At 40.4% G+C, this 26,045-nt stretch overlaps 2 protein-coding genes across 5 annotated transcripts; both read right to left on the bottom strand.

The window, feature by feature from the left end:
• Nucleotides 1-1,568: 1,568 nt before the first annotated feature.
• LOC109516205 (FERM domain-containing protein 6) lies at nt 1,569-11,357 on the bottom strand. 4 transcript variants are annotated; one of them, XM_019870540.1, is made up of 14 exons: nt 11,180-11,357; nt 8,254-8,410; nt 8,067-8,157; nt 5,753-5,832; nt 5,151-5,227; nt 4,808-5,003; nt 4,227-4,382; nt 4,015-4,080; nt 3,353-3,421; nt 3,098-3,272; nt 2,714-3,028; nt 2,322-2,444; nt 2,162-2,226; nt 1,569-1,981 (listed from the first exon to the last, which is right to left on the bottom strand). In XM_019870540.1, exons 2-14 carry the CDS (start codon nt 8,329-8,331, stop codon nt 1,769-1,771), a joined length of 1,704 nt encoding a protein of 567 aa, XP_019726099.1. In that variant the 5' UTR covers nt 8,332-8,410; nt 11,180-11,357; the 3' UTR covers nt 1,569-1,768. The 4 variants fall into 4 exon arrangements, with proteins under 4 accessions (XP_019726099.1, XP_019726098.1, XP_019726100.1 ...); XM_019870539.1 differs by having other exon boundaries at nt 1,569-2,053; nt 8,254-8,430; nt 11,180-11,355; XM_019870541.1 differs by having other exon boundaries at nt 1,569-2,053; nt 8,067-8,181; nt 11,180-11,355.
• A 660-nt stretch (nt 11,358-12,017) lies between these two features.
• Nucleotides 12,018-24,948, bottom strand: fam135a (family with sequence similarity 135 member A). The gene is made up of 21 exons (XM_019870624.1): nt 24,668-24,948; nt 23,691-23,823; nt 21,838-21,917; nt 21,524-21,663; nt 21,072-21,142; nt 20,783-20,956; nt 20,505-20,631; nt 20,088-20,241; nt 19,646-19,723; nt 19,232-19,281; nt 18,600-18,758; nt 18,387-18,460; nt 18,129-18,283; nt 16,146-18,003; nt 15,905-16,065; nt 15,727-15,818; nt 15,514-15,611; nt 14,908-15,059; nt 13,619-13,729; nt 13,409-13,522; nt 12,018-13,037 (listed from the first exon to the last, which is right to left on the bottom strand). Exons 2-21 carry the CDS (start codon nt 23,765-23,767, stop codon nt 12,832-12,834), a joined length of 4,131 nt encoding a protein of 1,376 aa, XP_019726183.1. The 5' UTR covers nt 23,768-23,823; nt 24,668-24,948; the 3' UTR covers nt 12,018-12,831.
• Nucleotides 24,949-26,045: the final 1,097 nt, after the last annotated feature.

Raw genomic sequence — 26,045 nt, 5'->3', positions numbered from 1 at the left:
TGTGCAGTGTGTGTGCATGCTTGCCCCCCTCCCCCTTCGAAAATCCCCAAAAAGCACGCACACAAACGCACGCCTTCAAGCCAATACTCCCTACACACACTCTGACAGTGAGAGCGCCACTGCCACCGACTGTAATGTTTATGTATTATATGACATTATTTTAGTTACGGCAAAAATAACAACAACAACAAAAAAAAACATTCCCTGGGGTGACACACACACACACACACACACACACACACACACACTCTGGTAGCGCATAGGTATTGTTTTGGTCTCATGAGGAAGAGGACTTTTTAAATGCAAATTACTATTCATGAAATCGTACAAAAAAGCCGCAAAGGTTAGTTTTTCACCAAAAACCAACATATCCCTAACATTTTGTGAGTCGTGTATAATATGTATACATCTTCGAAATTCATCTGAAAGAACTTGGGAAAACGAATCAACAGTGTGGATGCTCAATAACACAAGCTTGTCTTCAAAGTGCTGGTGGGGGTTCTCTGCCAGGAAGACAGTCTGGAAGAAAAGCTTCCAGACAAACATCTCCCATTATTACTGCCGTCACATGACCAAAGCAGTCCGGGAGGGTCTGGTAAGAATTGTACCTCAGTTGAGTCAGTAGGTCAACAAGTCTCAGGCATCAAATCGTTTGTAACGTTTCGAATGAAATACATACATTACATTTATGATTCCATAAAAAGAATTGTGCATATGTCTACATACATACACTTGTGTATCAGAATTGCAATTTTGTACACAGACAAAATAGTAGTAAGTAGTAAAATTTATTTTTGCTATCATAAAAAAAAAAAAAAACAAAAACAGTGCTTTATATTAAAACGTTTCAGCATTGGGAAGAACCCGCAGATTGGTCATACATTATCAGAATAGAGTTTCAGTGTTTAATCACTAGCATTCCTTCCGAGTGAGGTCATGCTGGCTAAAGTTCTTCTTTTGCATACTAATTGGCATTTACAAAACTGTGAAAATATCTCGGGGGAAAAAATAACTTTACAGAAAGGATCTTTGTTTGGAGGTTACATAAAACAAAAATACTGCAGATTCGTTGTAAATGTCACAGTTGCAGAAATAGAGCTTTGCAAACAGTACTGTTCTAATTATGAAAGCAGAAGACGAGCTTAAGCATTTGGAGGCTTTGGATGAATGGTTTACAAGCTGTAAAGAAATGTCTTTTTCCACACTAGTAGCTACATTTGCTGAGGCGGAATAACAGGAGAGGGATGACTGAGCACACTAAAAAAATGCAGTGTAAAATGTTACTAAGAAACATTATCATTGGCACTGTGACTTCTGAAGATTTTAAGCATATAGCAAACACATTCCAAATGTTCTGACAGTGCTGGAGTACAAATAGATTAAAGGAAATTCCATTTGATAAATATCTAAAAGATCACAATGTAAAAATGTATTTTGCCCTTAATATTAACCCCTCAAGAAATTGCTGGCGTACAAAACATAATACAATTGCATTTTTTTTTTGTATACAGAAGTTGAAATGTCATGAAATGAAATTGCAGGTAGTATCTACAAAACATCGAAAAAAAATCAATAAATATGTCAGTGACAAAGAAATGTTTCTGGTAAAAAACAAAACAAAACTGGGATCCACAGAATTGTCAGCGTAAAATAAACAGATGAAAAATGGAACGCATGAAAAATGGTCACAAAAAAAACTCCCATATAGATCCCGTAGGTAACCTTCATTACACATAAATGAGGCAAACGTGAGGACTTCTTTGTTTGTTTACAGAACGAATTCCAGAAAATGTTCATCTGCTAGCAGGTCCAGTGACAGACAGTTGGTAGACCTGCGACCATAGAAGGAAGGTTTGGCTTGGCAGTGCAAAAAAGGGTAATAGTCGTGAACTAAGGGCATCTTGGTGTCTGCCGAGGTGTCCGAGAGGCCGAAGGTGTAGCTCTGTGAAGAATCTGCTTGTAGTGTGGTCCCCAGGGGTGCCTGAGGTGGGAACAAACTGACATCATCAAGACTGTGGCTGTGCCGGTCCACATGCGATCTAGTTTCTCCCACCTAAAGAATAACATAAGAAAGTACAGAAAAAGACAAACATGATAAATTCCTCTGTATTAAAAAATAAATAAATAAATAAATAAACTCGGCAAATAATATGAAACATACCTGGGTACTGGTGCCATCTAAAATTAGGAGATGCTCATTGTTGTCTGAGAGGCAAACTTTGTTCTCTGGAGCAAATGTGTAATACAACGTATTATTGATCTGTGAAAAACTAAATCAAAAATGCATTACTAAATGCACTTTACGTCATAAATATTGTCACCTGGCGAGGTTATCTCAGAGGAGAGTGTGCAATCGACTGACACACCATCGAGAAGATCGGCCAGCTGGAACATCTCATCTGGATAATCCGCAAGAACTTCCTGTCTGACATCAGTCTTCATTTCTGGAAAACAATAGCAGCCTGTATCAAAATTAAGCGAGGCGGCCAACTGACATATTTCACCTCCAAAAGAATCTGTTTACAAAGGGTGAAAGAACTGAAATCATGTCCTCGAAGTATAGAGCTACAAGTTCCAAGATTTTGACTGCACCTTCCAGCACTTTTACACAAGAACCTTCACAAGCCATAGCTTGTGAAATACAAGTACTTTGACCCATCATTCTGAATCCTTGAGAGATTAAAATTCCAGCATTTTCATCAATCTGCAGCACCTGGTGTGCGAGCGGGTGTGAACTTCTCAGCTTGCTCTTTCCACTCCTCATCCTTAATGTGAGCTTTTCTGCCGCTGCCGAGGCCAGACGTGGAGGAGCTAACTTGGCTGGCGGCAGAGTAGGAACTCCTCTCTGCCTTCTGTTCCGCTTCCTCCTCCATGGAGGTCATCTCTGTCGAGATGCTGTGTTGGCGGGTGTCGGCTTCGATACCCGAGCTGCTGGTGGAAATCCGGGACAAACCCGGGCTGCTTTCGCTGCCTGGTGGGTCCAAGTCCAGATCATCGCTGATGTAGGATTCTCTGTAACGCTTTTTTTCTAAAACAAAGTGAACAAAAAAAATTCTGGTCAGAAGCAATGCAATGAAGGAAATTGCCTCTCTTGTACCTTCACTCTCCTCAAGCTGGCGGAGGTGCTTGAGGGCAGGCTGGAGGCTGAGGTAGATGCGATGGCTGCGGCTAAGGTGCAAGAGAAGGTGTCGAGAGCGGAATGACGACCCAGTGTAGTAAACAAGCTTCCTTGCTGACGGTAAGCCATCCGGTTGAATCTCAAATTTCTTTCCCTAAGCAGAACAACACACAGTAAACAGTCACTGCCAACTACACAATCCCACTTGCTGAAAGAGAGAATAGAAATGATTACTAGGAAGGTGAGTCGTCCCACATTGGACCAGGGAAAGTCATATAGCAAGTGTCTGATGTTGTTCGCCTCCTGCAGACACACAAAACAATTTATTGTAGAATGTTTCAGATTCAAGGACAATTCAGAAAGTGCCAATCACTAACATTACACATATAACAACTATAGTTCCACTAAATTGAGGGCAGACACGTGATTGTGTCCAACAAAATTTGTGTGGAAATTAGTTTGGGATTTTTTCTGCTGAATCCAATAACAAACAAACGACATTGGTAAACATAGCCTCCTCTGTGTGGTTAAAATTATTTTTGGGTAAGCTATGTGTAATTATAAACTAAAATGAGAGTTTTCTTGTCCATTTTGTTTCGGCCTCTGAAACGTGGAGAGGCCAAGGGTGTCTTGTTGTATCTCATGGTCCGTTTAATCGGCCAGACCCCAACACCCTAATCCCCCCCAGATGGTCCCTGATGGACACATCAAACAAGTGATGCATTTGGCAGATGCCTCGTATCTGCTGGTGCACTCTTGCTGGTGGCAACCCACACATTCCTTACACGTCTGCTCAGGGTTTAACAGGCCACGGATCCAAAGAGTAAAGTCAGATTTTCTGTTTTGCACGTCAAATACAAGCAGCAGATCACCAACCCATTCGTTTGTGCACATACCTGATAAACCTGCATTCCTCTCAGGGTCAGGCCCAGTACTGCCGTTCCCCTCTCTTCCTTCTTGTCCTGGACACATGAATGATGAGATGTCAGTGAAGCTTTTGAGCTGAACAGATAAGACTGAGAGTCTGGCTAAACCTCCGTTTTAGGTGGCTTTTCAGCATTAAACAGCGGCTTGGAACATATAAAAGGTTTTGTCCTTGACTAATGACCTTTTGCAGTCTGTAAAATGTGACTGGTACGTCCTCCAGTTGACATGACTCTCTGATGAAGAGGAGGATGGCATCACGTGCCGACATGCCCCACAGGTCCTGATGCAGTTTGGGGCCATGGCAAAGGAGATAGTTCAGTCCCCGCTTGGCTATTATCTAGAGAAATGGAACAAAGGAAGAAAAGAAACTATAAGCATTTTGATGGCAATGGCATTATATATAATAATATAATGGTATAAACATTCCCAATAGTAATAATAAGTACGCTTTGTCTTTTTATTTGTCCACTGTAGTGATTGAGCATAACACTCAATACTCCATTCGCAAAGGTAAGAGGCCGCATTCCACCCTAAATTAGCCCCTTGCGTGACTCTGGAGAGGATAAGCAATACACAAAACGTATGAGTGGATTGATTATGAAAACTCCCTTGATGCGGTGGCTGCCCATATTACGTATGGGTGACCACTTCACACCATCGCCGTAATTCCTCAGCAAATATTTTGACTGGCAGTTCAAACTTTATCTATCTATCTATAAAAAAAAGTAAAACAAACTGAAACGTGAAATGCATGCTGTATACCCATGGAGGAAAGTACTCCTTGGGTTCGAAGTAAGGGGCACTCTCTTCGCCGTCCTTGGGAAGCTGGTGGTCACCGAGGTCCGCCTGCATGGCGTAACCTGCTAGCTGGAAGTACACTTCCTCCTGTTGACGGCATTCGGAGCGTAACACCCGCTCGCGGAGGTCAGAGTAGTAGAGATGGCGTGCCTTGCGTTCACTGGTACCGAACCCAAAGAAATGAAAACATGACGAGAGGGTTGCACAAGGTGTCAGTAAGGAGGACAAAGATGGATGGTGTACAGTAATAATAAGAACACATGAAAGAAAGCTTGCCAAGAAGTGGTGCACGGGTGAGGGTACACACCTGATAAGTCTTCCGTTCTCAACATAGTACTGCACTTTAATGCAGAGCACTAGAGGAAAGGCTCTCTTCTCAAAAGTCTATGGGAATAAAGACATGGGTGGGTATTTTGCATTTACTCTCACGAGGTTTTGTGGATTTTTCGAGGGTATGTCACTGACATGGGATGAGTCTCAAGTTTGAAACGAGATACAGTATATAGATCGTTGATGTATAACAGTAAGGTGATTGTCTGCGTGTACCATAATGTTCAAAATAAAATTAATTTTCCAATTCTGATATAACTTCAAATGTAAACTGTTAACAGTCTTTTAAATTATTTTGGGGAACAATAAACAGACTTTTAGTACAGTACTCTTAACATAATATTGAAATATGAAATAAAACTGTGCATACAAAAATACAATAGTGGCCTGATCACTACAAATCTAATGTAGTGTAAAATGTTATATATTATTTGTACTCTGAATGTCTTGCACAGTACATCTTGAGCTATTTTTTGACTACAATAAATATTGCCAAAGGGGGTGAAAAAACAAACAAACAAACAACAGTGGTGTTTTGTTGTATGTTATATGTTTGTCAACTTTCATAAGATTCCACACCTTTCCGGACTCTTGCTTCCATTCTTTGGGTAAGTACTTGGTCAACTTCTCCTCCATGTCTAAAAATATGCGCTCATTGTCTGAGCAGAAGAAAGACAACCGGGAAAACAAGCAGACAGTTAGCGGGCAAACAAAATAATAATGCAACCAGGCAGAAAATGTGTCCAACAATGGGCTTAATTGGGGTGAAAGACAAAAAGAAGGCCTTAGTCCTTCGTTAGAGAGGGAGCCAGCTATCTGGCTTACCCTAATTACTACCATTTTAGCAGTAGCTAGTTATTTGAATTCTCATTCAGTCGAGAATTTGACCACTATGCTGAGAATAAGGTGGTGGTATCAGTCTCTGCTTGTTACTTTGAGTCAAGGCATGGGCATTTTCCTTTTTTTTTTTTTTTTTTTTTTGGTCAACCTTATCTCTTTTGTTGCATAGCTGAATAATGTTCACCGAGCTGTTTCACAACTTGTTCTTGTCAACATCCATCAATTCCTGGGAGTTTTCTGGACCACTCTGACTCATTCACGACTCAAGTTCTTGAGTTGAAGTTGAGTCATTAGAAGACCACCCCACCTCCTCCACTCTGTACCCCCCCGTCCCCAGACTCCCACCCTGCTCATCAATCCATCCCTCCCCTCCATGAAGGGGAGGAATGCAAGGGTGCATTCCAGGCTTAATGAAGTTAATATTGCAGGAATCTCGGGCCAAGTGATCGCTGAACCAACACCAAAAAAAACAAAAGGCTGCTTGTTGCGGAGGTGAGCCACACGAGATTTCCAAGGCATCTCAACGCATTTGAGCAAGCAAGAATGAACGAAGCCAAGAAAGTATGGCTCAGAGGTCACTCAACATCCACTCGTGTAGACCCGGGAGACCTGAATGAAAAGCTAATGGTTTTCGGGAAATGTGTCATTTCAGTTTGGTAAGGATCATATTCATTTAATAATAAATTCGGATACCAGTGATGGCACACAGAAAAAAATGTGATGACAATCATACAACCACAAATGGAATTTATTTCGACGTAGCGCTGGTTATTTTGTGTTACACATGTACATGTCTTAGATCAGGGGTGCCCAAACTTTTTTGACTGAAGATCTACTTTTCGATCAACCAACCTCCCGCGATCGACCCGTTACCGCGCATACGCACGCACGCATGCCATGCGACTTAGGCAGCCTGTTAACGATCATAGCTCATGCGTACCGTTTTAAAATGCTTCTCTCGGCCCTCCAGATTCCCATTCTCCGCCTGTCCCCTCGGTGAATTGTACAAAACAAACTCTGAATGACAATAATGATAACGATAAAAGACATAGCGCAACAACTCTGATCACAAACTGCAACTGCAGACTGCTGAGCGATAACAACCTCTGGTGACGCAGTCACATGTCACCGTAGGTTAAAGATGACCTGCTTTATTTTATTTTCTTTTTTAAATACTTTTTGTGAAAGTGAGACTGATAGAATGATTAGGGTGCAGTGTGCATTAACACTAAAAATATATTACTAACATGCACAGAGACACAAATATTTGGCGTTTTTTTTCCCTCTAAATCAGTGGTTCTTAACCTTTTTAGAGGTACCGAACCCAACCAGTTAATATGCACATTCACCGAACCCTTCATAAGTGAAAAATAAATAAATATATTTTTTATAAATTCAAGATAAAAAAAAAAAACAAAACAAAAAAAAAAACGCATTTATTAAAAACAGAAAAAAGTAAATAAAATTTCAAGAGATAAAAATACTTTTTTTTTTTTTTTTAAATTGTACGACGTACTATCACGACAGTCACACAGTGACTACTGAGCGAACTAAATTTCCCGCAGCACTGATTGGACAAGCAATGAAAGTAATCATCTGCAGCCAGCGATGGCCAAGCGGACGTGTCATAACTAATTGACATGTTGAGTCGCGTGTGTCTTACTCTCCATGGCAGAGGCTCCATTGAACCCCTGAGACGGACTCACCGAACCCAGGTTAAGAACCATTGCTCTACACCCTTCGGATCGACTTGGGACCAGTCCTTGATCTACTGGTCGATCGCGATCGACGTAACGGGCACCCCTGTCTTAGATGCTCAGTACAATATAGCTTAAGTGAATAGTCCACATAAAAAACAAAAAAAAGAAGAATGGAAAGCAAAATAAGCAGTGTTTTTGTCTTCAAGGAAGACCTTGCAGTTTTAAAACTACCAGCAAGATTTGAATGCCTCAATTGCCTCATTTCACGACTTTCAGTTCCACTGTACTTGAAACACTGCTGTTGTATACACTAGTGTGGACAGGTCTTGAAGGAATCCGAGGAGTGGACTTACCTCGCACCACAGTGAGGCCAAACAAGTGCATCTCTTTGATACCAAGAAGCTCTCCCACCTGACTGAAAACATCTTGCGCTGTGGCCTTTGGCTAGAGCAAGAGAGTCACAGGGAACTGTGTTTACGATAAGAGGGGAAAAAAAACTATTTTGAGAGGCAGATAATTATAACTTGGAGTCAAACTCACCCCGACAGTGATCTCCAGCTGGTTTTTGTTGGGAAGAAGAACACAAATGTTTCTCTGCTGCTTTACTGAAGAGGTCATTGTGGCACCTTGTGTCGATCACAACTCTATTTTTAATTAAAGCTCTGAGCTGATCGGTGACACTTCATCCATATCAGATCTTTAAAAAAAAGATGACATCTGAGTGAGATCAGCAGAAGAAAAACACATTGAACAGCAGATGATGCAGCACTCCTTTTAAAATGGTCCAAGATTTGCCAACTAACAGTCTTCTGTGACTTTGATACTCACTTATGTCATTGATTTACTGTCCATTGTGTCAAAGGAAAAATACATCAGTACTTAATCCATCACGAAGATTATTTCAACAAAGCGTGCCGACCGAAAAAGACATCAACATCACTTAGCCAAGCGTATACCACAGAAGGCTATGGCACAGATGGTTATTGATCCAATTCATCAGGAAACTAAATAAGTGCATAATCGAACAAAAAAAATGTGAAAACACTTCATCCTGCAAATCTTACAAGACTGAGCTCATGACAGATGGAGGAAAAATAAATCTATTAAGATATACAATATCTGATCTAGTTGCGCAGTTACTCGCAGAGGTGAATATGGTGGTGCCTAAAAACCTGAATGCTGCTCCTACCACAGTATTGGGAATTTTCTGGGAAGTGCTTGCTTTCACAGAAACAAAACAGACACATTGTCATACATGACATCAAGCAAGATCAAAAAGACTGAGACGTCAGTGTATCTTAATACACCCAAACTGCAGGCTGTTTGCCACGTAGCCTCGCCTCAAGTTAGGCCTTCACGCTAACCCCCTCAAGCCCCAACTGGTACATGGCTCATCTGATTAAAGTCTTAGGGTGATTTAATCAGTTTAATTACTGCCGTGCTCCGATTCTGATCCCTCTAAAACCTGCTCTTGACAATAAACAGTCAAAAGCAAAGTAAGTGGCAGTGACATTGCCTTTGTACAAGTAAATGTTCAACGCACCGAACACCTCTATTGAGTCTTTCTCAACAAAAAGTAAATGCTGCTTTAATTTGTCCCCTTAAAATGTAAAGAAGTTAATAAAAAAAAAAAAAAAAAAACAAGCGGGAACAGGTCAACTGAAACTGGAGTCACCTGCTCATACACCTACTCTACTTCTTCCAAGAGGATGGAAAAAAAAACAAAAACAAAAACAAAAAATAAAGATAGCTAAAAACAACTTGTAGTTATGGTCCCTCTCATGTTTTGTTTTACAATGTGTTTTTTACACAACAGTTCTAGACTCAGAAGTAAGAACATTGTGTTACCAAATTTGACTTTTGGACATGTTCAAACAGAGTCACGCTCACATCAGGATGTCAGGACAAACTGACGTCCAAAAACCTGAACTTCCAGTAAGATGAAAATCTGACTCGCTCACCATGACAAGTCACACAATTAAATCTCAACTTCATTCAAGGCATGATAATGTCGCAGACATCTTCATTCAAAATGTTGTGTGAAATACACTGACATCAAAATCACACAATCATTTACTTAAAGTGAAGCTTTTTGAAATTTTTTTTCCTATCAAACAATAATTGACACAATCAATGAGCACTTGTGGTTAATTGGAAAAAAACATGGGGAAAAAAGCTTACTAATTTTAATAATGGGCAATATTAGTTCACTAAGATCTGAGATGACTTCAAACTTAAGTTTTTTTTTACCTCAGGAAATTGCCTAAATTGGGTAGGGAGTCGGGGACAAAAAACAAACAAAACACAACAGGGGGAAACCCAGACTGACTGATCTGAGCTGAACCATGAGATTATTTTGGCTCTATCTTCATTTTCACCAACATCAGTTCAGAGCCACGTTGCGTTTGTTTCTTTGGAGTCTATTCTAAACGTTCCCCCTCTCCAAGTGCTCATAGAAACACCATTCGATTCTGGCATTTAATGATGATGCAGCATTTCACGTTCCATTTGACTGCTTTCATAATTTTTCCCCGTTGTCATCGTTTGATCTTGGCCAGCAGTGAGAAAGTCATACTGTTACAAGATGCAACTTTGAATGCAGCAAAAGAAAGGAAGAAAAGAGCTGAAAGGGTTGCTTAGCAGCTCTAAACATTCCTTGATTGGGAAAACACCCACTTCATCCTCCATTGAAAAGGATGCACCTACTGAAGGCGTATAAAGGTGTGGACAACCTCGGACTAAATGAGAGATGTCTATAAATCTACTGTCAATAACTTTTTTTAAATTAATTTAGATGCAGTCAATGAAGTACAACACAGATTACGCTTGGTTTAGGGTTGAACCAAGTTTACAGTCAAAACGCAGAGACAATGTAGGCTGAGACATCCCCAGCTAGTTGATGACCAGGATAAAAGCTGTCTTTACATATGCCAAATGCCATCTGCATGCTTATTTAATACCCTCCCAAGACTGTTATAATCCCTATTGCTGGAAAAACAACCCCACTGCACCTTCCAGTTTTTTTTTTTTTTTGAACGCCAACTGTAAACCAAACTGACCAAAAGCACACACACACAAGTCGAGGAGTAAAAAAAGTAAAGAAAGGGTCTGTCTATATCTATATACAGTATCTATATTTGTATCTCTCTCTATATAGAGAGAGATTCTTTCAACTGGGAAACAATACGAATTAATCTCAATCCAATTTGGACGTTTTAAGGCTCTGAGGGACTCAAATTTAGATTTGAAACCACGAATGCAATTGTTTTATGTTGATTATAAATGGACAAACGTAGAAGATAAGATAGCTGATGATAGTTGGATGAAGTCACAAGCAGATTTCAAAATCATCAATAAAAATAGTAGTAGGGGAAGCATTAAACCGGTTCCACTCAGCCAGTAACGCTACAATTTGAGAGCAACAAGTGCGCTAACTCCAACTTGACGTAAATCAGCAAAAACTCACCGGGCATCACATGTCGGAGATCAGTCTCATGTGTTTCGACACAGCTTTCTCTGGCGGTGGCTAAAACATGTTCTTTTTCTTTTCTACTTTTTTTTAATGTAAGTTAAATACATACATATGCTAAGAGGATGAAAAACTTAAACGCCTGGCTATTGCGTATGAAGAATCACAAACCACACAACCCACAGAAGCAGATTTGGACTGTACCACTTCCAAGACTTCAGGGGTGTACTTCAGTACTGTTTTGCTTCTGTTATGTTCAAGAAGTTATTTGAAGAACGCTAACTATAACATTTGTTTTAACCCTTTGAATCACACCAGGGGTAAAGTAACAATCTTTTATAATACATCGTGGATTAAAATACTATTTTCCTTTATTATGATAGTGACTATTTACCTCATGTATGGGAGACTCATATTATTCCAATGAAATGCAAAATATTGTTATTCATTCAGTTGTCTCATTTCTTTCTTTCGTTATTTATTTAATTTATTTAGGTATTTTTTTGGAAATACATTTATTTTCAAAATGTATGTGGCCTGCGAGAATTGCTCAGGGAATAGAAGGGCGTAGAGCGGTTTCCTAGTAGTGTGTCCACCCCTATAATTAGATCTTTTGATGAACATCACTCAACATATTTCCACCATAAATCTTTGCTTTTGCAATCCAGCTCCTTGCTTTGAAATCAACATTTAGCAGCATGTCTTGGTTAAAAAACACTGCCACCTACTGGGGGACTTGATTTGACAACGACTGCATGTCAATGGTACAAAAGCACCCTGTCTCGTCTACATGTACTGTACTATTAAAAATGCAACAATAATGTTCAATCTGAAATTAAGTTTTATATTGTCAATTTTAATTGTACAATGATATAAACATCCACCCATGAAACACGTTTTAAAATCCAAAAAATGCTTTCCAGTTGCCATAATCACCCAATGTCAACAACCAAATACTTTCAATACATTCTCAACAAACGGATGATAGAAACCAAATGTGCTTTGTTCAATGATGAGCATTTCGTAAATCCCCTCTGACAAAATGTTATGGTGTAGCTTTATTTTCTCCAACACCTTGTTGGCAAACGTGCACAATGCTGCATAAAGAATTAAAAACAAATGAAAAGCTTCAAAGTCTCAGCACAACATAGCTATTTCAAATCCAGTCTTTTTTTTTAAGGATGGAAAATAGTCAATACAAAAGCAATCTGTACAAATGAATTTTCTGTACAAAAGCTTGTAAAATGTAGTTGCGGTGCAAATGAATGCAAGGTCTCGGAAAAACTGTCAGAAAGGTTTTCAAATGGTGACTGTGCAGACTTGCCATTTTAAATATGTAGCAGCTCTAGTTTCATTTCAATTGCTAAAATGAATTGATTAACATACAGTTGTATAGGAACATACATAAATAACAATGAAAGGAAACATTAAAACTTGGCAAACGTTGCCCCTCCCAGACAAACAACACTGACAGTAGAAAAATAAAAAAAAAACTCCATAAAAACTGAACAGAGAAGGGAAAAAAAAATAATTATGATGCATGTCTTATTTCATTAAAAAGTATATACAAGTAGTCCAACAATTGTCAGTGGAGGAAAATTCAGATAAAGTGAGGTATTAACTCCACATTCTCTTGTCCACGTGCAGTTCTACTGAAAGAACTTGAGGGCGGCAACAAGGAAAAACTTCTCCAGAAAAATCTCGGAATCTAGAACAGCGATGTGGGCAGCCCGACCAATGAGAGAATTGGCTGTGTTGGGAAGCGCGTGGATGACATCATATCGGACGAGGTTGCAGTCTTTGTTCTGAAGTACTGGCAGCAGCAGATTTTCAATCATCTCAGCATACACGGGACCTGGTGATGCCGCAAACACTTTTGTCAATTAATATAGTCTTATTAATTCATATAATCTTCTCCCAAATATGAATTGCCGCTGCATGATGTGGCGACATTGCAAAGTACAGCCCATCAAATGCTTCGAAGTGCTTATTCATTCTGAATGGAGAGCGCGCTCTCATTCATTTGGCTGCCTCTCCGAGGCAAGGTCCTTACTGTGCGGTGCCTGAAGCCCTCCAGTGGTGACCTAAAGGTTCCATCCTTGAGGCGGGTGCCACGATCGATTTCACTGTAATTAATCAGTTTGCCACCCAAAAAGTCTCATGGAAAAGCAAGCCCGACTGGGTGTGGAACCGTTCTAATGCAAAAGCGTATGTAAGGTGTCATACCAGTTTGTTTATCCTTTAATGCTGTTTTGCACATCTCTATCCGAGCTGAATGATAGGGTACGTAGCGATCCTGCAGTGAACCCACCAGAACCACATTCTTGAAAAACTGCAGACCTAAACACAAAAGATCACTTCAGACGTTTCTTTTTCAGGTACTCCTAGCTCAAAAGCAAAATAAGCAAACAATAGAGCAAATAAGGTACCACAAACCAGATTTTTTGCTGAGTTTATAGAGAAATGTCTGTCGAGGATCTGAGTGGTCACGGCAAGTCAGCTGCAGCAGCGATCCTGACTTCTTCCACTTCTGCATGAACCAAAGGCCTAGAAACAAAAAGTTAGTTCACAGAATCCTGTTTACTTTTACTACTACAGTATAAGGAATCTCTGAAATAAGCCGACACCCACCTGTGTTGACCAATGCTGAACTGTTGTATAGTGTGCCCAAATGAGGTCCGGAGAGGGAAAGGAAGGTGTGTAACCTGCTCAGGTAACATTTGAACCTGGGTCTGGTCAATACAGACCGAACTATCAGGTTCCCCAGCGAGTGGCCCACAAAACTGGAAGTCGAAAGAAAAGAAGAGGTTAACAATGATCAAATTCAGTCTATTGAACATAACAAGAGGTAGACAATCAGCAGCTCTAATAGCTTCCAAGGGCATATTTTTTTTTGACATCGTTCAAAAATGAAAAATTCCTGAACAGAAAATACAATTTTAGTGACATAAAGTGAAGCTAAGAATATACGAGAATGATTGTGAAAATCCGCACAAAAATCAACTTCAACTGCGGGTAAAACTGAGGAAAAAAAGTTGTGGCTTATAGTCGGAACTTTAATGCTCCTAAACATGGAAAGATGATAGGTGGCAAAAACTTGATGTTGGTGGTGCTGGTAAAATGGGGATCATAATAGTTACAAGCCCGTGGTTAGAAGTGGTTACAGTGGCAATTATATAAATACTTACAATTACATCAATCTCCAAGCTCCCCAAAAATCTGATATATTACAATTACCTTATTTTTGAAAGAGTGAGGTTGTAAATCTGAATGTATTGGACTATTTCATCCAACAGCCTGTCTGTCATTGACTCAAAGTCAGCGAAGGTGTCATTCTGGGTGGAAAACACAAGTAAAATAAAAGTTTAGATTCTTTTATGCTTGTTGGTTGTCCCCAACCCCACCACAAAAAAATGCTTATCATAACAACAATTTTGAAAAAAAGATTACCTGGTTTCTCTCTGACATAAGGAAGTCTATACGAGCACCAGGGAGTCCAAGCTCCAGGTAAGTCTTTACTAGTCTCAGGTCTGCACTGTTGCCTAAAGCAATGTGGGGAACATCATCATCAAGTGTGGCATATAATGCTATCAGCTGCAGCAGCGATCCTGACTTCTTCCACTTCTGCATGAACCAAAGGCCTAGAAACAAAAAGTTAGTTCACAGAATCCTGTTTACTTTTACTACTACAGTATAAGGAATCTCTGAAATAAGCCGACACCCACCTGTGTTGACCAATGCTGAACTGTTGTATAGTGTGCCCAAATGAGGTCCGGAGAGGGAAAGGAAGGTGTGTAACCTGCTCAGGTAACATTTGAACCTGGGTCTGGTCAATACAGACCGAACTATCAGGTTCCCCAGCGAGTGGCCCACAAAACTGGAAGTCGAAAGAAAAGAAGAGGTTAACAATGATCAAATTCAGTCTATTGAACATAACAAGAGGTAGACAATCAGCAGCTCTAATAGCTTCCAAGGGCATATTTTTTTTTGACATCGTTCAAAAATGAAAAATTCCTGAACAGAAAATACAATTTTAGTGACATAAAGTGAAGCTAAGAATATACGAGAATGATTGTGAAAATCCGCACAAAAATCAACTTCAACTGCGGGTAAAACTGAGGAAAAAAAGTTGTGGCTTATAGTCGGAACTTTAATGCTCCTAAACATGGAAAGATGATAGGTGGCAAAAACTTGATGTTGGTGGTGCTGGTAAAATGGGGATCATAATAGTTACAAGCCCGTGGTTAGAAGTGGTTACAGTGGCAATTATATAAATACTTACAATTACATCAATCTCCAAGCTCCCCAAAAATCTGATATATTACAATTACCTTATTTTTGAAAGAGTGAGGTTGTAAATCTGAATGTATTGGACTATTTCATCCAACAGCCTGTCTGTCATTGACTCAAAGTCAGCGAAGGTGTCATTCTGGGTGGAAAACACAAGTAAAATAAAAGTTTAGATTCTTTTATGCTTGTTGGTTGTCCCCAACCCCACCACAAAAAAATGCTTATCATAACAACAATTTTGAAAAAAAGATTACCTGGTTTCTCTCTGACATAAGGAAGTCTATACGAGCACCAGGGAGTCCAAGCTCCAGGTAAGTCTTTACTAGTCTCAGGTCTGCACTGTTGCCTAAAGCAATGTGGGGAACATCATCATCAAGTGTGGCATATAATGCTAAAAAAAAAAAAATCCTTTGAAAAATTAGTCGCCTTTACCATCCAGGCCATGCACGCAAACGATAAGATGAATGCCCTCGTCACAGCTTTCATCTTCCTCCAAGCTGAAGTAGGGTACTGTGGATGCAAGCTCTGGTACTTCACTGTACAAGATGCCAGGAAGCTTCAATTGCTTCATTTCTTCCTTAGCCTTGACGAACCTGCATGATTTCAATGTAATTGTTGAATTAGTTAGAATGCATGCATAACCCTAATCGTGTGATGGAAAATGACAACTCACTCTATCATCTGTGGTGCAGGTACACATTCATACCACGTTAGATTTGAGGACATCAAGGTGGAGGGATGACGCCTCCGTGCGCTCTGCCCAGTAGTACCAGAGGCGACGTTGGAGCAGACTGGAGCTTTCAATAAATCCTGTTTTTCGTGGATGTGGCCAATGCCAAGCTGTTCAAACAGAACTTGTGCTTCCTGACAAACTGTGCCTCCAACACTCGTTTGCTCCTCATCGGCGGCGCCATTGAAAAAGGCATAGCCGTCGCCTTCCTCATAGTAGCCATTCTCTATCATTTCATGTTCACCTTCATCTTCGTCCTCCTCAACCTGTGGTCCTGTTTGGATTCCCAGAGTGATCGCGGAAGTTTCTACAGGGCTGATCTCAGATACATCTGTGCTGGAAGTTGAGCCAAAATAATTCTCTACCATGCCACGTTTTACCAAGTCAGTGCTACTCGTGGCAGAGTTACTTGAGGGGCATGCAGTTTGGGGTTCACTACGAGATTCTTTTAAGGCCTCAAGACCAGCTGCCTCCTCCAGCCTGACCTCAGGATTCCCGATAACGTGGGGCTCTATTTTCAAATCAAGGACAGATTTTTCAAGCTGGGAATCTCCTGTTGCAGAATCTAAGTGAGAGACCGAATCAACGGCAGGTTTGTTTACGTGCTCCCCAGAAAACACAACGCTTTGCTCCTGTACCACAATACTCTTGCAAAAGATGTCAGCTCCGCTTGAACATTCAACTTCATCATCTGAGGGCAACGAGTTGATAGAAGTGAGCGATGACTGAACCCCTCTGGCAGCACGAGTATCTTCGGGGTGAAGAAACTCTGCTGCCTCACAGGGCTGTTGCACTGCACTTGGCTGTACAGGACTGAGTGCAGAGCTGACTGCAGTCTTCCCTGGCTGTAGGCCAGCCATAGTTGACTCAACCACACCAATCCCTGGAAAAGTCTGTGACCCTGAAACAAGTTGAGCTGCAAAAGAGCTGGGCTCACTCTCGATGCCGGAATCTGAGAGGCGGGAAGAGGCACACGGAGCTGCTACATCGGGCAGCCTGATACTATCACTCTTTACCTGCACTGAGGACAAAGAGGGATGCTGGCAATATTGCGTCACCTCCACCACGGAGTGACTGGAGTAACATTCTGTCTGGGTAATTTCTGGAAGATTGCTGCTATTAGCACCATCAGTCCGACACGGCCTGATAACTGTAATTTGACCACCTTGGTTTTTGAGTCTTGGTTTAACGTCAATTTGCTTAGGTCCCGCAGAACACAGCATCTGCTTTTGGTTACTCTGTTCGACTTGGTCATCTCTGTTTGGGGGTTGTTGGCACATAGGGCCCGTTCTTGTGCCTGCTGTACAAGCAGCAGTATAAGGTCTATTGTCACCAGAGATGGAATCAACCATACTCTTACCAAAGTGTGACAACGAGGCACCGAGGTCAGAGACAGAATCATCATTAGTTCTGGAACAATTAATAGAGTCCAACTGCAAGGCATCTTGGTCCTCCACTGAGTTTAAGGGAGCCTCCCCTTCCTTATTCTTGGTGCTAGCATCGGCAAAAGGAGCTTTGAGGTTCTTATAACCCACCAGAACCACTGAGTCTTTGGATCCATGTCTAATCAGCTTCTTGGGATTTTCAATCTTAGAATTTTTCTTCAGTTTTACAGATTTTCCTTTGGATTTTGGAGGTGGCTCCAAGCTGTCAGCCCAGGTTTTATTAACAGGAGTACCCTGAGAATCAGGTGGTAAAAGACCGGCCACTGCAACACAGTCCTTAGAACTTGATTTATCTGATTTACTTGGCACTGATGCCGACCGTGTGTTGTGCATACCCAGCCAGGGTCCATCGCGATCTTCAAAATCCAACCAGAATCATCATGGATGAAGACAAAAACAAAATACACAGGTATTGCTTACAATTATTCATTGAGCCTTCAAAAGTTACAGCATATTAACGCACCCATTATTTGTTACTGACCTTCAGTAATAGAATCTAAATAGCGATCCTCAAAAATGATTGGAATAGAGCTGATGTCACCATCCATATCCGCACATTCCACCGGAAGTGGAGGCAGAGACAGAAAGTAGCTGGAACTTTTGATCGCATTAGTCATCTGCTGGTGACTGTGAGCACTGAAGGAAGGAGGAAAGAAGAAAAGCATTTCATTTAACACTTAGATATACTGTACACTACCATCTAATGTCAGTCAGATTTTCACACTCGACTGCAACATACTATAGCTCCTGATATGCCAAAGCAGACTGTCTTGGATGTTGGAGACAGAAGAAAGCCTCTGCAAATCGCCTCACCTGAAATAACAACAGTTACAAGGTCAAGATTAAGTCTGCTTCTCCAACTACAGAGTGTAGTTTTATGAGACAGAAATTATTGTTGTTCCAGGATTATTAGGTGGGGTATATGATAAGGATTTAGAACGTTTGAACTCACTCTTAGTGTGTGGTGTTCCACAGCTAGAAGGGCAGCAACTTGCTCCTGTAGGGAGACGATCTCGAGAAACTGTCCCCAGAGAGCCATCAACAAAGAGCAGAGCTGGGCTAGATTCATGTTAACCAGTTCTGCTAACTCGTCAGGGGACTCTGCTTTTTGCTAAATATTTTAAGAAGGAAAAAAAGACACCACCAGGGGGCTGTAGTGAGCAAAAAGTGGAATGAAGAGTAGAAAAGCTCTTGATTCACAACTTCATAACGAACGAGATATTTTTCACAAAAAACTCCAAATACAAGTTATGACCTGTAAGTTAAGACAACTCTATGAGTCACCCAGGAACCTAGTTACCAGTATATTTTGTTTTTGATAAAAGGTATTTATATCTATAGTGTTAAAAAGATCATTGTTATCCAAATATATGTAAAACATGACTATTATAAAATGATAACATAAATATAGATCGCCCTAGAAAGTGAAACACATAATTAATGTTATAAAAAGAGCATTTTTTTTTCTACCAGTCTCTTGTCCGAAAGTTAATTTGATGACAGGCCAGTCTGCATTCTATAAAGATTTTATATTATTAGAGATAAGAACATGTTCATATCACTGTATTATTCAACAGATCCTACCTTCACTTGTTCACATAACTCAGCTAGACGTGCCTCCAAGTCAAGTTTTTCTGAAATGAAAGGGAACAGTGGGTTGTGTTTTACCGATGTACCGGTAGTTTACTTCATGACCACATGGATATGTCTGAGAAAGACTGAGCAAGAGTGCAGTGTTAAAAAGTACTGGTGTGAGAAAACAATTCATTTTTCTAAGATAAGATGATAAGATCAGAGAAGGCTGAATGTTAGTCAGTGCTTCAAAAGTGTGTAACAGACAGTAGAAAAAAGATGGCAGCAGTTTGAGTGCATCTACTCAGTACATTGTGGCAATAGGAATGTGCCATTTTGGGACAGAAGATATAAGATAAGTGGAGTGAGGAGGAAAAAGGAGAGGAAGGCAGGCTGATTCAAGGTACGGTAAGGGGCAGGACATACCTATGTAGACGTGCCTTTGACTTCGGGGATAGGGTCTTCTTAGTACTCGCTCATATAGGACTTGCATGCTGGGCTTGGCTAGTAAGATTGCACATATAGGCATGTTTAACCTTTTTATTAATTTGTCTTTTTGGGATGTTTTAGTATTGGCCCACTAGTGCGGATTAGTTTGAGTAATCCATTACCACAATATGGAGTCGTGCTTGGGCATTTTAATGATCCGGGTTTGGTGAACTGGGCTAAGAGATGTATTAATTTTAAAATGTTTTAATGGGTCTGTGATTATGCAACATTCATTCCGATGAAAACCCATGAGAATATGAAATATGACTTGTATGCTTCACAAATACAGACTAGAGACAACACAGCACCTCCTAGCTAAACAGCAAGTATTGCACGTGCAGATTGCAATGAATGAATGAGCAACATGGATGGTGTATACCTAGCTCCAAACGATGGGAGGATGGCAAGTCCTTCGTGACATTGGTGAAGTAGTCAAACAGGCCCTGATACGCAAGTAAGAGACTGGAGCACATGTTATGGTGGAGGCTCAGGGCATGCTGTACACAGTCGTCGGATACCAGGAATGACTTGCCCTGAGGGATCAAGAAGGGAAACGTTGAAGCGGATGCACACAAATGAGCTCTTGCTAACATTTTTTTTAAAAACCACATTAATAAGATTTACCAGTAATCGCAATGTTTTAAAATAGTGGTTTCTTGTTCATTAACGTTAGCTGGGGTGGGGCATTGAATCTGTTTATTCTCAAAACTCTTAAATGAGAAATGATTGCATGAAGGCTTAATATTATTATAACTGTCAAAACCTAATTTAATATTTAATGAGTGTGATAACTTACATCTGATGATACCTGCTTGGCATAACTGCTGCCAAACACCACGTTTTCTAAAGGGGGGATGACTGAGTCCTTGCTCTGTGCCGGAGTGTTGCGATTAAGCCATGTTGTCTTCACTGGCCGAGGGAAACTAGGTAGGAGAGTATGCATAAAAATTTCAACATCCATGTAAAAAGTGAACATTTGCCGTGTAAAATATCGAGACTTTTGTGTTGCGATACAAGGCAAGTATGAGGTTTGACAACATGTTACTGAAAGTCAGTCGTTTGTCAATACTGTACCTGATGAGTGGTTGATGAAGCGCGACGAGGGACGCGTGAATAGCAACAGACATGACAGAGAGGTGGAAGTAGTCAAACATGACATTAATGTGCTGGTGGATGCCTCGCTGAAGGCTAAAGTGCAAACGAAGTGTGCGGCTGCTGATATTCTGTAATGAGCTTGGATCATCTGGTCTGGAGATATGCAACAAAGAAAACAAACATAATTCATGACCTTATTCACACTAACGTAAGAATATAACATACTTTGATAACACCACTAGGAGGTGGGAAACCCATCAAGACTTACGTGTAATCGCCATCAGTGAAATACAAATCTAGCAGGAGGTGGAAATCCAGATCAGAGAGGGACTCTTCCACCTGTTTTAGAAGGCAGTTGGAGAACAATTTAAAGCAAGTCAAAAAACATGGTGCTATGTTGTTCGCTACAGAAGTGGTTGCTTATTGAGAACATTGCACAGCTGTATTTACATTTGATTGATAATAGTTTGGGAGGGACTATTTGCTGCCCCCTAAAATCTGCTGGTGGAAGCTCATATCAAATACATTTGTTTCCCAGATTATTTCTGGTAGTAGTGCAAATCTCGAAAGATCATGGCATATTTTGCGGGAGATACACACTGAGTGAAATACATCTATCAAATGTACCTGCAGACTTATGCAGAAGATCACTGTGGGAATAGAAATTGTCCACAAAAACAAATGCTTTTTGTAAAATTATGGTTAAAAAAAAGACAACACCTTCTTCTCATCCAGAAGCATCATGACTTTAAAGATGAGCACATCATTGACAACAACCTCTTCATTCTTGTACAGAATCTGAAACGTTTTGCTGGAGATGACATCATCTTGGACCGAAGCAGGAAATGCAAGGTCTGAGCCTAGACAAAGAAGACAACTCTTATGGTGTGTATTAATCTGTGGGCAATATTTTTACTGAAAAAAATTGGGCAACAATTGTGGACCCATTATGCACATGAATGCCCTCTTTTGAATCTTTTGAACAATACCCCTGTGCATGAAAACATTTTTAACATCCTCACAAAAGTATTTACCGCTTGGGTGAAGAAGACTGGCTTCAATTTTGTGCGGCACACGAGGTGGAGCCTTCACACTTGCACGAATCTGGTAGAACCTGAAAATTGGGAAAAAAAAAAAAAAAGAACAGACAGGTAAGAGACAAACCATACAGTAAGTTTGTTTGGTCTCTCGTGTCACTAGGACAGGAATAACTACTCCCTAGCTTGCTTTTATTTGTAAAATGACACTAAGCCCTTCTTGAATAAACAAGGAGCACTTTCTTTTTGCAGTCACCCATGTAGCAAAGCTAAGCTCTTCCAAGTAATGATGAGCTGATGTAGCTTTTTGTTTCACAACAGTGTAGCATTAATGCCATGCCTGCTGCAGACGGGTTTAAAATATAAACCAAACACACTCCACAACTTTCATTTAAACATGGTACCATTTACCAGTCTTTCCAACTTATTACAATTCCATTTTCTAAGATGTCTATCTCTTGTCTATATCTTTTATTGGTGATGGATGCGATTTTACTGTTCAATAGTACACGAGGACACTGTACAACACAGGTGTAAAAAGTCATGGCCCGGGAGCCAGATCCAGCCTGCCATGTCATTTTATGTGGCCTGCGAAAGCAAATCATGAAAAGTTCTTTTTTAACACCCTGTATTGTACAAGTACAGTACTAGTGATCCCCTTAAGCAAAGAAAGCTCACCTGATATATTCAACATGATATTCCTATCGCATTTGCTTACTGAATATGTCAAAGATCATTTGGACTGGCAGCAACATGTATCATACAGTTTGGGTTGTCTTGTGCAACCCCCCCCAAGAGACACACACACACACACACACACACACATTCTACCACCCATTTCCTCCATTGGAATGGCGAGTTTTTCTGCAACATTTAGTGGAACCACCAATGTCCCAGAAGAGGTACAATTTAGACTTTGACCTAAAATTTCAGGTTGAGATCCAGCGATTGACTTAATTTTTTGTGGCCTGTGAAAGCTTGTCACAATTTACCGTGACTGTTCAAAACAAGTTATCAGTAAATAAAATGTAATAATCACAAGCAGGGGCAAAGGAAGGGACAAGAAGAGGAAATGCCTTAAGCAGCATTGACACGCCTAACCTGTGAACAAACAGTGCAGCTTTGCTTCGGGCATAATACACACAGGACTAGCAATGCTTTTGGCAAAATGACAAACTTGTTCACTCATTTGAATATGTCATCACGCAACTAAGAATTATCAGTGTAGCACAAAAAAAAGGAGCAAAGTACAAATGTCATACATGCTTTTTGTTGCTTTTTAACAGCACAAGAATACACTATGTTCAAACTGTTTGTGTTGCACCTGTCTGCATCCTTCCTTCCCTGAAGAGACAAGCTATTGATTTTACACTTTCCTTTAAAGATTGAAGCTGTTGATATGTATTTAAATGGCACTGAAGCTGTTCATTTATACAAAACACAGAGTTCCTTTTACATTTTATTCATTTACAACGACACGGAATGTGAACTGAACTAATATATGCACCGACCCATGACGTTTTGGCCTACATTTCGGCTGGGCAACGGCATCTTGAGCTTGAGTAGAAATCAACAATGATGAACATTGACATGAGCTTTTTCTCTGATGGTATATCTCTATGACAATGTGTGATGAGATCTGAACTGAACGCAAGATTTGCTTTCACAGCTACATAAACATTGGGCTGAAAATGCAAAAACTTGAAAGTCAACAGAAAGGATTTGTGTCATTGGAGGTTCCAATGTATGCGACAAAATGAAAGCCTTATGGATTGCCACAGCCTGGAGCCCATGTCCAAAAAGCACAAAACAGATGTTGTCAAACTATGTTGTGACAATGACTAACTCACCCTCTTTGGAACAGGTCCACATTGTAAAACTTGTGGAGCTCCACCGAGAACTCCACCGTGGCCTGAACTTCAGTCATCGTGCTCTCTATACGCCGAGGTGGCTCACATCATCGGGGACAAACACGAAGACCTGCTAAGGAAAACGGAGAAAGGTAGGAATATGATTCAAAAGAATGAGGCTTGAGTGATGAATTGTTGACATCGACATTTACAATGAATTATTATTCTATAATTAATATGAACCACAGTATATTTACAATCCCCCCTACCACACACACAAACTTTCTACGAATGACATTTGCAAGATCAAATACAACAAAGTTTGTCTAATCCTTGGATTATGGTTTACATGTGGAGGAAAAAAAACGAAAGAGTACTGTATTGTAGACTAGCTGTTTCAGCCAATGAATCACTTTTGTTCAATACGTGTCAGACCAGTGGGATATACAATATAAATAAATGGCTTAGCTTGGGTATTTTTAAATTGTACCCCGCACGAAAGTAGGACACTTGGCGAAAATAGCCCCGGTTGTTCTGTAAAGTTCAACATTCCCTTTAGTTATATTCAAGAGGACCAAAACAGACTTGATTTCATTTCTTAACCTTAAAGAAAACCACAACATTAGATTAGAGGTGCAACGGCATCGTAACGAGAGAGCATCATTTGGCACTGTAAACTCGAGAACTGATACTAGTCACCAACTAGCAGACTCCTAATCACAGCAATGGTGTCTTGCTTTTTCAAGTGGGGAGTGACTCTTGCTAAGGATTCGCTTGAGGGCCCACAACATGTCAAGTGGGGTCAACAAACCATCTCACAACAGTGCACACAAACGTCACGCCGCTGATATCAGTGTAACAATCGCTAGTACCAGTGTAACAATCGTTAGTTTCAGTCAGCATTGCACTGACAAGCAGCAATGGAGAAGAAGCTAGCACGCTAAGATTAGCTCCAGAGAAGCTAAAATTTCACTCACCATTGCACTGGCAAGCTAACATTAGCTAGCTAACCAACGTAGTCCTCGAGTACCAGAGTTCTTTCTTCCCCCACGTCCTGGCAGAAAAGCGATTCTAGTAGCTCAATAACTCGCCCACCTTCCGAAAAAAACATAGATAGCCGCTCACTCATTGACAGACGGGCTATTTACTCTTCAGAATGTGAGTAGTCTGTCAATAGCGTTCCTGTCAGTAGCGCTGCTAAAACAGCCCATTTACGAGCGTGCGTTCATGCGCACAAACACCAGAGGCGCAGTCGACGCCGCACTCTCGCCGAGAGCAGTTCTCACCTGAGCCTGTAAGAGTTTCACTGCAGCCCCATATAATAATAATAATAATAATAATCATCATCATCATCATCATCATCATCATCATCATACACGATTCCATCTGTTATTCCTAAAAACTGTTTTTTATTATTAAAAACACTGAAACTAGTATTTTACTGAGCATCATCGTCATCACCATCACCATCTTCATCATGAATAACGGAGTGGACTACATAAGGCCTACGATCGGAAAATGGATGGATGGATGGATAATACATCAACCAATGATTTAGTGAGATAAAACAATGATGAAAAATGTATGGAAATCCATTTTAATTTCCCAGTTTTGGGGGGAAATAACTAAATTAATGTAGCACATATTGCAAGAAAAATTAAAAGGCTCAGTGGGCCAGATTAATGAAAGTAGTGGACCGTAGCCCAAGAGCTAGCTTTGCCTAGCTCTGATAAATTATTCTAGACAGACAGACAGACAGACAGACATACATATAGATAGATAGATAGATAGATAGATAGATAGATAGGATGTAGATCAAGTGATAAATAAGCATAATTGCTCAAGTGATTTAAAGACAAGTTAAACCAACACACACACACACACACACACACACACACACACACACCGAAATACTTTTTTATATTTGCTTTTGGGTACATTGCACTTGTTGTACATGTATAACTATAATGTACTGACCAAACTAGAAATGTACTCTTACAACAACTGTACATGTATTGCCATAACTTTGATTAAACAAAAAAGAAAACAGCAGGCATTCTTCTCTAAATTATACTCCAACAAGCTCAAAGCAACCAAGAAATCATGTACCTGATCAATGCCTTACCTTCCAGCATTTTATCCGGCCAAGATAAATGTACCCATTTTGTCTCCCAACCCTAAGTTTGGAAAACTTTGCTGAGAATGTCAGCCTTGGCTTTAGGATTTGAGTTTTGTTATTCCTCCACAGGGTCTGAACGCTGTCTGAGCTCTTGTTCTCTTCTACTAGAATCAACGCAGAAAAGTCATCATTACCAGGTCATACTAAGATATGGGCGGAGTCAGCAAGGAAACCTG

The sequence above is a fragment of the Hippocampus comes genome, unplaced genomic scaffold (genome assembly GCF_001891065.2).
Source record: "Hippocampus comes isolate QL1 unplaced genomic scaffold, H_comes_QL1_v1.1 scaffold76, whole genome shotgun sequence".
NCBI lineage: Eukaryota > Metazoa > Chordata > Actinopteri > Syngnathiformes > Syngnathidae > Hippocampus > Hippocampus comes.
This window is presented reverse-complemented; position numbering and strand designations above follow the sequence as displayed.

Bases quoted from the DNA above. Each gene is read 5' to 3' on its own strand.
- LOC109516205 (XM_019870539.1), bottom strand. From the start codon at position 8,331: ATGACCTCTTCAGTAAAGCAGCAGAGAAACATTTGTGTTCTTCTTCCC. The intron at 3,422-4,014 runs GTATGTGCACAA...GTGTGTCTGCAG, and splicing joins GAGGAATGCAGGTTTATCAG to GAGGCGAACAACATCAGACA. The intron at 3,273-3,352 runs GTAATCATTTCT...TGTTCTGCTTAG, and splicing joins TGGGACGACTCACCTTCCTA to GGAAAGAAATTTGAGATTCA.
- fam135a (XM_019870624.1), bottom strand. From the start codon at position 23,767: ATGACTGAAGTTCAGGCCACGGTGGAGTTCTCGGTGGAGCTCCACAAG. The intron at 15,612-15,726 runs GTAATCTTTTTT...TTTTCCACCCAG, and splicing joins TTATGTCAGAGAGAAACCAG to AATGACACCTTCGCTGACTT. The intron at 13,038-13,408 runs GTATGACACCTT...CGGCATCACCAG, and splicing joins ATTAAAGGATAAACAAACTG to GTCCCGTGTATGCTGAGATG.